Here is an 11,206-nt window from a genome sequence, read left to right as displayed (position 1 = left end):
CTAAAAGACTAGCAAATTACAAGAGCACAATGTTTGAATTCAACACCAAAGATATCCATCCCATTGATCGAATGGAGATGCATAAACAAACTGGTGAGATGATTTCCTCTACCTTAACTAATACTGCCATGTCATTGTCAAAGCTGCAAGTTTCACATGCAAACATTCAGTCTCGGTTAAAAATGGAGAAGATATCTTCTTTAGCAAAGGACAATAGAATCAAATCTTTGGAAGATTTGGTAGTCAAGATAGGATATGATCCTAAATATATAAATGCCGCAGAGGAGATCATCAAGAAGAAAAATATTGACATTGTAGCATTGAGAAAGCAGCTGAAATTACCAGCCACAGAGGATCCCTTGACTAAATATATTGAAGAAAATGAGACACAAAAGAGTGACATGATGAAGTTAATCATGGAGAAGAATGTTCAGATCAAGCAGATGGAGGTAGAAATGGAGAAAATGATCAAGGAGAAAGAACAAAGTCAAAGGGTAGTCGCAATCCCCCTAGATGTTATATCCAGCTATAGGAACTGCAACTGCAACAACCTCTTTAACTCAAGCTACAAGTGTTGAGCAGGTGACAAAGACACTGGAAAATATCTCAATCCAGTCATAAGAAATTAAGAAGTTGCATGGCCAGCTCAAAGCTCTACAAGAACAGAAAGCCAGAACTGAAGCTTCTCATTTGGCTGAAATACAGAAGTCACAAAGGCTGCTAGAGAGGATACAGAGGATGGAGAAGGATACAACAATTGGTCAAACCTTGGCCCAAGCCAAGGAAACCATTTGGATGGATATTTTGAACTCCATGAATGAGATATGGTCATGCATCCAAATCATTTTTGAATAGAAGGAACTGATACAAATGGCCATTGAAGCCATTATTGAAATAACAAAGAAGTTGGGAGACATGCCTATAGAAGCTTCCAACATCATCAAATTCCTGAATTCAAAGAATAAGTATAAACTTGAAGAGTTAGGAATTAATGACAGGACTTCCACCCTTTTGGAAGTCAAGAAGGTTTTAACTAAAAGAAATCTCATTACTCAATTGGAGGAGAAATGTGAAACACTGGAGTTGGGAGTGAACAGATTCTTCAACAGGATTGAAACATTAAAAAAGAAAGGATTGCCCAACATATATGTGATTAATGACAAACTGATTACTCAAAAATATTTTGTTATAAAGATGAAGGAAGTGGCCAAAAACAGTACTAAATTCAGTGGTATAAAAGGCAACATGACAAGTAGAGAATTCTTAGAGACAATGGGAAATGACTTCTTTATCTAGTATGAGATAAAACATATTTTCACAGTAAAGCCAACATTTGCAAAGTATACTGAGGTTGATGAGATTTACCGAAGGATAATCAAGTTAACCATTCCATATGAAAAGAGGTGGTACCAACTATGTAATCTATTGGAGTAAAAAGCAACTCGAATGCAGTGAGAACATCAACCAACACAATAACCAACGCAACACAGTTATAGGCTGATTCAACAACGGAATCCTCCAAAACATAGCCACCTCTTCATGTAACTGTCCACCTTGCCTATGATTCTGCATAAGATCGATTTTATGGTTTAGATAATGCTAATAATACACTGTCAGTTGAGACAACGGTTTTGTAATCATTTTGCAATTATTTTATAAATACTTCACAAATTTTGTAATTATTTTATAAATACTTCACAATTTGAAGTATTGCAGGTTGATTGTTGAATATAATTTCCTATGTGAATTGTAATTTTCTAGTTGCTAGAAGCATCAATAATACAAGGACATTCTTCACAGGATTCATGTGGTGTACGAATTGGTGATGTTCTCTTCTGTTCATGTGTTTAATCATTGTTTCCTTTCTCTGTCATTTCTAAAAAGCTTAATTACATAACAAAAACTGTGATGAATAGGATATGTTATACAAAACACCCTATTCTGGTTGTTAGTGATTTATATGTTTTCTGCTGAAGTCAAATTAAGGAATCCTTCATTGCTCCTTAGTTTCTATTGAATCTTACATTTCTTCTATTTCATAATCCATTTAAAATTCTGAAAGATCCAACTAGTGCAACCTAGCTTGCCCTGTGAAACTCCTTCAAAGTTTGATGCAGATCCAGTTAATCTTTAGACTCCATAGCCCAATGGAATTATAACAATTTAATCAACCAAGCAATCCAACAAAAAACAATCAGTACAGTAATAACTAGCCTAAAATTTACCCCAAACATAGCTAAATTTTACATAGAGATCCCTCTATGAAAATGGCAAGGGCTAGATCCTGTTGTCATATGGGTTTACTCCCTCAACCTCAAAAATATAGAATGACAACAGGTATTACAGTGGTACCTTCGACGTTAATATCATATTCAATAGTGCCTCCAGCGTCATTGGTGTCTCCAACATTAATTTGGTATTACAGTGGTGCCTCCACGCAGATATGACAGTGGTGTTTCCAACGTTAATATAATATTACAATGGCATTGAGCAACGTTGAGTTGGAGCGTTGATTTGGTATTACAATGGCGTTGATTTGATATTACAATGGCGTTGAGTTGGAGCATTGAGTTGGTATTACAATGACGTTGAACAACATTGAGTTAGAGCGGTGAGTTGGTTAATGGAATCACTCACAAGTGTGTTTTTTTTAATTAGGGTTTTGTGTCCTAGTAGCGTCAAGGTAGAAATGACAATACAAATCCTGCAATTCAATTCAACAACACGAACATTGGTAACATATTACAGTGCGTTGGATAAATAGTGTATGGAGACCATGTATGGACAACAACGTTGAAATTCCAACAAAATTTAATATTACAAGGAATGTGTTGGTAAACTTTGGATAAGCAACATTTGGTGCGATGCTTTTATATTAGATGTGGTAATAAAATTGCGTTGGAGCAGCATTGAATACGAGTTTATATCAATGTTATTGGAAGAACGTTATATTGCATTTATGGTATACAATGGAGAAACGTTACATTGAAGGACTCTATTGTACACATTTCATTTATTCATCATACATTATTACGACCTCCTTGGAGCAGCGTTATCTTTAATTATTATCATTGCCAACATCCAACACTACTATCAATGCCGGTGTTATCTTTGTCTCTTCTGCATTGAATGGCGAGGAGCTTGTGAAGGATGGCAATGTTCCTTTAATGGAAACTCTTCTATCTCGGTGTATGTGTGTCGTGTAGCCAAGCACGCCTTCGACTAAACCATCTACAAGAATTAATGAGTGTGTAATGCACTGAAGAATTCACTGACTTCATTTGCCCATAAATAATGCAATGTGCCAATGAATAATGTGTAGAGTAAATTCACATAGAATGATAGGTGGCCAGAATCTTATTTCAATGCACTTTGGCATAGGACATGTTGGCTTTCTGGTAGTTGGCCCTTCTCATGGTTCATATGCCTTCTTGGAGCAGCGATGTCTTGTTATGGCTTGCTCGTTGTTATAGTTACTACAAATTGGAGTTGCAATACGCTATTCAAGAAATGTTATAATGCAAGTTAATGCTCAAGAGCCGCGTGGTTATACTTAATACAATTACATTAAGGCGAAAATTGAAACAATTTTTATTTGTCTAATGGAGCAACATTATTGCAGTAGCATTTGAGTAGCATTTACATGGGCAATGTGGTACAATAGCAATGTTTACAAAAACAACATTTTTAATTGAATGGAAGTTGGTGTTATGCATATTCTGCTTAAAGATGTTATGTTCCAATATCCCTTGAACTTTTCTTTCAATTTATATAAGTTCTTCAAGAATTTGATTCAAGGATCCCAATATTATATTTGTTTTTTCACGTAGGAAAAAAGTCGTAATTTTATTTATATGAAGAAAATTACATTTTGTAGATGCTTAGAGCATATGCATATGAGCTGTTCCTAAAAATCAGGGCGCATAAGAATACAAAATTAACAAGAAAAGAAATATTATGCCAGCAGGCCTATACTTTCCTGCCCTTTTTCTTCTCCACTTTTCGCCAACCTCCAGTGTTGGGAGTGGGAACAATTATAGCAAGCTAGTTTTCCTCTGTATTTACTGGTTGTTCTTTATCAGATTCCAATCCTTCAGAACTATGTGCTCGTTTGTTGCCGCTTATTTCCAGCTGTAATTCTTGTTGCTGCATCAAGTTATTTGGCCCCAAATTAGGCCCCCGGGTGCTCTCTTCCTGCATGTTTTCCTGTCTCGTTTGCATGTCTGTGGGTTCTGTCTTCAGTTCCTCCTCCTCCAACGGTTTGGTATGCTGCCAACCTTTGGGTTTTTTCTGTTTTTTCTTATTCCATTTTGGCTCCTTACTAGCAAATGGACAGGCATATTGTAGGTGCCATGTCTGCAAGCAGCTGCGACATCTAAATGTTGTGTTCTCATAGTCAAGCGGTTGTGTCCACAGTGAATTATTAAAATTCAATGTGATGTGATTTGGTAGTCCTTGACTTAGGTCCACCTCTACACATATTCTGGCATATGTGAAGATTCCCCGAATAGCTCTGTCTTCATCTGTTTTAAGGTACTTTCCTAAGGAGTTCCCAATGGCTGTTAGAACTTTTTGGTGCCAAAAATGCAGTGGGAGGTTATGCAGCCTTACCCAAACTGGCATTGTTGAAACTATCATGGTATTGGCATCAAAGTCCGGGAACTAGGGGGTGATAAAGAGACCAGCATTGCCCCAAAACCAAGGCCCCTGATTAATGATGTTGTCTCGTTCCAGTTCTGTGCTAAATCTAACTATGAAAAAACCCTTAGGGCATAGATATATTTCACAGTTAGGTGTCCATGATGTGAAAATCCATTGATGTAGTGCATCCGCTTTTGGCCAAAAACCATTAAATCTACATATAACAGCATTATGGGTTAAATCTGTGTATAGATCCGTTACCTCTGGCAGAGATACTGTAAGCATAGGTGATTCTGGCTTCTGTTCCACAATGTAGGGGCCTGGTAGCTCTGTTGTGGGTGCTGGTCTGTGTTGCAATGGTTCCTTTCCTTTGACTGCATCGCGAAATGAGCCTGTAGTTTTTGAGCTGGCCCCCTTGCACCCGCCTCGCAGTCTCAGGTTGAGGATAATGGTTGAATCTTTAACAACTCCATAGTGCTAAAGTGTGTATTGGTCCTGCAAACAGAGTCCTGAAAATATCAGATTTTGGTATGCTACTGGAGTTCCCAGTTTGATCTGGATCTCCATTTTTAACTCTTGAACGCTCATCCCTTTCCTGATCTGTACACAACAATGTCTACCTTCTATCGATCTGATAAATATTTGCTTCAGATATGTATTCATACATGATGGATCAACCTTATCCAGGCCTCGATTTGCTTGATTGTAAGCCAGATCTGGCAGATCTAGGGTTTATATGTCTTCCCACTGTGTAAAAGGGCTGTCCACCTCCTATCAGCAGTTTTTCGGGTACTGTCGTAGTAGATCCAGTGTGTGATTCAGCAGATCCAACACATCCACCAATAATATCATAAGATCTGCTTGATCCAGACCCAGTAGCGCGCGGTTGTCCCTTCTGCTGTCCATCCGCCATAAAGATCTCAGGAATCAGATCTGGGCTGTTTTCCTCGACAGTCGTCCGGTGCTCGCAGATGGCCAAAATGGGTTGTCTGGTATCAGTGGGGAGGCCCCTGATCTGGCCAGCCGCTTGGCAGTTCTCACCCTCCCAAACGCCCATGCGGGCATTTTTTCTATCTGCTGAGAGATCCCCACTCTGGGCGTTTTGTATGCAAGTAGTCGAACGGCGGCAGGGATTTCCTTATTTGCCATGGTTCTTGCTCAGGAGGATCGGCGTACTGGTTGCCGATGTTCTGCCTAAGAGGCCAATCGCAGGGACAGTGGCGGATGTTGTAATGAAGATACCCTTTCTTGTGTCGTCTTGCTGGAAAGGTCCGCATAGATTCAGTGCATGCACGTTTTGAAAACGCAGAACCACTACTTTTGGCGGGTTTTGGAATGATCCGGCCCCTCTTTCGGTTCTGCAGAGAATTGACCCATTATCGCATGCGTTCGAAAGCTTATGGTCCGCCTCCAAAGACTGTGGACTCAATACGATGTCCAGGGAGTCTAAAAAGCGAGTATCTCTGCACAATTTATCAACTCGACTACCCAAGATTGCCATAACTTCGCTGGAAGACTCGTGCACAGAGGGCCACAGGAGCCGGTTTTTAGATCTCAAAGAATATTGATCACTTGCCCAATATTATATTTATTATATGTTATGATTGAGAATATTCAACTCGTTCCAGTGCTATTTGTAGTGAGAAATTTTTTACATGCTCTTGGCTCCTAGCAACCAATGTGCTATAATATGTGGACTACCTATATTGCAGACAAGGTGAATGACATATCTTTTACAGGTAGAAATGCTTATGGTTTCTTGTTCATGTAAGTGATTTTGAGCAAGATGGAAATAATGCATCCAATGAATATGACAAAGGCGACCAATATGTGTTGAATTCTGTATAAAACAATATACATAAATTGATGATTTTGAGTGGATTTATTGAATAGTTTTTGGAGAATCATTTGCAATTACAAAACATTACATTGCCCAACATTGACATTGCATTAATACCTGACGTTTATAATTGACATGGTTTGCTAAATTGAAGTCTTCATTGTGGTTATCAAGGGAGATCTAAACCCCTTGCCATTGATGTCAAAGAGATGGTAAGTAGAGGTATGGAGACAAAATGAAGGTAGAAGAAAATGTAATTTTGTCCAGGACAATCAAGAGAATGAATTGTTGTATTGTCATCAATGCCAAAGGGGGAGAATGTTGGTAATGTTGGCATTGATGTCAAATGGTCATGGTTGATTGATTGGTGTTGATTGTGTTAACATTACGTTATGTTGAAAGCCATTGTTACAATATTGATTGGAATGCAAAGGCTGAAAGTGATGTGAAGTGCAACGGCTATCATAATCAACGTGAAGGTTGAACATTGTTAAATAAATATGTTGATTGGTTCTCTTGATGTAAAAATGAAACATAATATATTGAGACACAAGCTGAAAAATATATGCTTCCATTGAACAAAAAAATGTATGATACAAGTTTGGAAAATGTAGATAATACAATTACCATTTCTCTTGTAATCATCATTGCTAAGCTATATTATTTCAGCCCTATTTTACTTTGCAAACCTTTGACTTTAAGATTTATTAATGAAGAGGCATATTGTGAACAACTTTAGAAGACCAAGAAACAACTCCTCTTTTCGTATCCCTGCATAAAATACAAGTAGTTAGTAAACTATGGTTATAAAATATTCATTGTTGAATGAGAAAGGAACTTTTTTGTGTTAAGTAGTTTGTATGAGAGGGTTCACGAGCAACAACAGAAGAGGAACAAAATTGAAGAAGAAAAATAGAGAAGATGAGCAACAGACTTAAGAGCAAAAATTAATATCAGGTAACCAAAACACTTGATTGTGTATTGTGATTGGGAGATTGCAGCCTCCTTTCAAGTAGTAGCTTGATAAAGAACAAGTTGTAACCTATCGAATTATAGAAGTTTCGTGTGGGTTGTAGCTTGTAAAAAACAGTGAGAGTTGGAGTTTCCTTCAGGTAGGAGCCTCTTGTAGGTTGAGCCTGCAAAAATATGATGTAATTGGGAATTAGGAGTTTGCCTTCACATCACTTTCAGCGAAAAATTCATGGTTTTCTCCCTTATGGGTTTCCACTTACATCTGGAGTCTTCATGTGTTGTTTTTTGAATATTGTGTGAATGCTCTTGCATTTTGAATAAATATATATATGCATATATCTCTTTGGTAACAACAAAAGGAAATCATTAATAATTAAACATATACATAAGTCATTAGTTGCATAAGGTATAAGTTTTGGAGGAGTATTTGGTTGGAATAAGGTGAAACAATTTTCGTTTAGATGGTGTGTTTTTTGTTAGTTAAATTTTGTTTTTGAATGTATAAATGAATTCAACACTATGAAAAATATGGAGGCTCTCGGATTCTGTAGAGGTCATAGATAAAACTTGTGATTGCAACAAATTTGAAATTAATTCCAAGTGAATTTGACTGGAAAATATGCACAATAAACCTCCAAAACGTAGAGCAATCACACCACCACAGCTTCCATGATCATCACTAACCACCCAATTCTCATTATGAGTCCATACCATAGACATGATTAGCTGATCATGCAAGTGAAGAATCTTTTACAACATTAAATGTTTTCCCATTCTGAAAGTGAAAACTTGCCACTTTGTGATCTTCTTCAAAAAGAAAAAACATTGTTTTTTATATATATAATAAAAACAGTACATATATCCAGATTTTTTACAGTGCCAACGCATTTGCCCCAACAACATGTATACATCCATTCAGATGAAACATATAGATCAATCTATTCTAATATAACATTCTATGAAGGTAAAGTGAAACAACAAAAACATATTAACAATCAAAATTACATCTATGTCCTACAATTATCCAGGGAAACAGTCCATCATAGCACCATATATATATAAAACATATGCATATCCATTCTCAATAACCTAGTCACAAGGTAGCAATGCATGGAGATGTATAAACACTAGCATTCCACTTTGTAAAAAAAAATCACTCAAGTGGAACTTATCCTAGGAGAGGTAGTATGCCAACATCCAATATGCTTCCACCCAGCCTTATCTCAATGTGCATCCCATCCAGTGCATCCAGTAGACCCTGTTTTGACATCCTGTCAACATTCTGATTGAACTCCCTTCCTATATGCTGAATAGTTGGATCCATGAAGGACCCCCATAGGGTCTCTATTTGCCTGAGCCATCCATGTAGTTGTGGTTGTTTAATTTTTGTGTTGCCTCGAACATGGTCAATGATAGTCTGTGAGTCCCCATAAATGTGAATTGTGGGGATGTCCAGGAAAGTAGTGAACCAAAGTAGTCCCCACAATGCCATAGCCTCCGCCTTCGTATTAGTGCCTCTACCAGCTCCCCAGTGAACCCAAAATTCTTGCTCCTTCGATATGATGATCCAGAAACCACAACCACATATGCCCCCTTGTGCTGCACCATCAAAATACCTAGCCGGGTAGGTATTCTTGGGATCTATTCTCCTATTTGTCGACCTCTTAGGTCCGATATTGTTGGTAATTGCAGAAGTATACCAACCCAGAATGCGATCAGTCACATGAGTCTCATTTCCCATATTATTTTAAAAAATAATACCATTACGCCATCTCCATATTTCCCAAAAAAAAGATAATGGGATGTTCCTCCACAAGGGGGTTTGTATACTCCACAAGTTCAAATAGTTGGCTATGTTATCAAATGGATTTATATGGAAGCCTATATGCCCGCGATTTTCCTCCAGATCTGTGTAGTGATGGGACATTGCAGAAAAAGATGTACATTGTTTTCTGCCACCCCCTTGCATAAAGCACATACTCCAGGCCCCTGCCAGTTTCTCTTTTGTAGATTGTCCCAGGTCAAGTTCTTGATTTTCCAAACAAACCAAATAAATAAAATGATCTTAATAGGATTTCTAGTTTTCCAAAACTTATAAAACCAACATACCTTGGTGTTGTGTAGTTCCTTGTAGCAGAGATATTTATAATAGTTAGCCACCTCCACTTCGCCTCCCTTCATTTTCCCAAGCCATCCAATCCAGTCACCTTCTACCTCCCTACAAGCATCGACCAGTTTCATTTCAAACCTGATCTGCTCCCATTCCTGTGCCATCGAACCCTCCACGCCCATCTCCCTCGACCCCTTCTAGATAGGAATATCACCATGCCACTGCCTGCTAGCTTGATTCCAAAAAAATATGCCCATATCATTGATGTAGTGAATGAGCCCATATGAGGGGTTTAATTCCCGTCCCTTTCCCAATATTCGATCTGGGCCAATCAGAATCTTATGCCATGATCCCAAAGACCCAACATATGTTGTGTAGAAAATTTTGTCTAGTTTTATTTAAGTTGAGCCATATTACCGACCTCGTATTAACCCCAATGAGCTCCTTACGCATCCAGACTATAAAGTCTCTGTCTTTGAGATATTTATGTCTAATAATGTCCGCCCAAATGCCCACCCCGAAAATACCTCTCCACAGAGTTTTTTGCAGCAAAGCCCATCCAAAATGCCTCAAATCCAGAATCCCCCAACCACCCAGTCTTTTTGGTAAAGTGATGGATGCCAAATTAGCCAGATGATACTTGTGTGCAGTGGTCGATCCAGACCAAATGAATTTTTCCATGATTATGTTAAGTTTAGTGATGATGGTACCCGGGAGGCAGTATAGATGGGACCAATATACCCCCAGTTGTGTGATCACCGATTGGGTGAGAGTAATGCGCCCACCCAGTGATAGACATCTGTACTCCCACCCAGAAATATTTTTGTAGAAGCAGTCCACTAACCACATCCAATCATTTATCCTATATTTGTTGGGCTTGATATGAAACCCCACGTATTTCATACCACCCACCAAACTATCAGCCTCCACCCCGAATAATCTTTGGATGTATGCAATATCCTCCATATCGCCATTGCCATATAAAATAATAGACTTCTGATGATTCATGTATAGTCCAGTGGCATTCCCGAACTTGTGAAAGATGTGGAATAATGTCAACCAGGTAATTCTATTGATCATACCCATAATAAGCACATCGTCCACAAAAAAGCTATGTGATGTTATGATGTTCTGACCCAGTACTAGAGCACTGAAGCCCCCTTTCATCACAACTCTTTTTATGTGTAGGCTGAGTCCATCCATTGCCAATATGAATAATAGTGGGGAAAGGGAACATCCTTGTCTGAGCCCTCGGCCTGCCCTGAAAAATCGAGTGGGGTATCCATTTATAATAACAACATATCTAACATTTGAGATGCATGCCATGATCCATTATGTGTTCCTAACCTGTAGGCCAATTTTATGAAACACCATCCACATATAACCCTAGTCTAGGAAATCATATGCCTTCTGCAAGTCCACCTTCATAACCACAGCATTAAGTTTTTTTGTGTGAATAGTATGGAGACACTCCTGAGCAGTAGCTACAACATCGTGGATCTGTCTATTCTGTAGAAAACCAAACTGTTTGGGAGATATATATTTAGATAGAGTGTGCTTAATCCTGCCCGCAATAGTCTTGGATATAATCTTATAAATAAGATTACACAGAGAGATGGGTCGATAATCCATGAAGGATCCAG

The 11,206-nt window shown here is 38.3% G+C and overlaps 1 protein-coding gene across 1 annotated transcript; it reads right to left on the bottom strand.

Moving 5' to 3' along the window:
* Positions 1–8,621: 8,621 nt before the first annotated feature.
* On the bottom strand, positions 8,622–9,194 carry LOC149140541 (uncharacterized). The gene has a single exon (XM_089451005.1). The coding sequence runs from the start codon at positions 9,192–9,194 to the stop codon at positions 8,622–8,624; it is 573 nt and encodes a 190-aa protein (XP_089307131.1).
* Positions 9,195–11,206: the final 2,012 nt, after the last annotated feature.

Source organism: Pinus tabuliformis, chromosome X (assembly GCF_031772625.1).
Source record: "Pinus tabuliformis cultivar Carrire ecotype Pingquan chromosome X, CPIR1, whole genome shotgun sequence".
NCBI lineage: Eukaryota > Viridiplantae > Streptophyta > Pinopsida > Pinales > Pinaceae > Pinus > Pinus tabuliformis.
The sequence above is the reverse complement of the archived record's forward strand: the minus strand, read 5'-3'. Positions and strand labels throughout refer to the sequence as shown.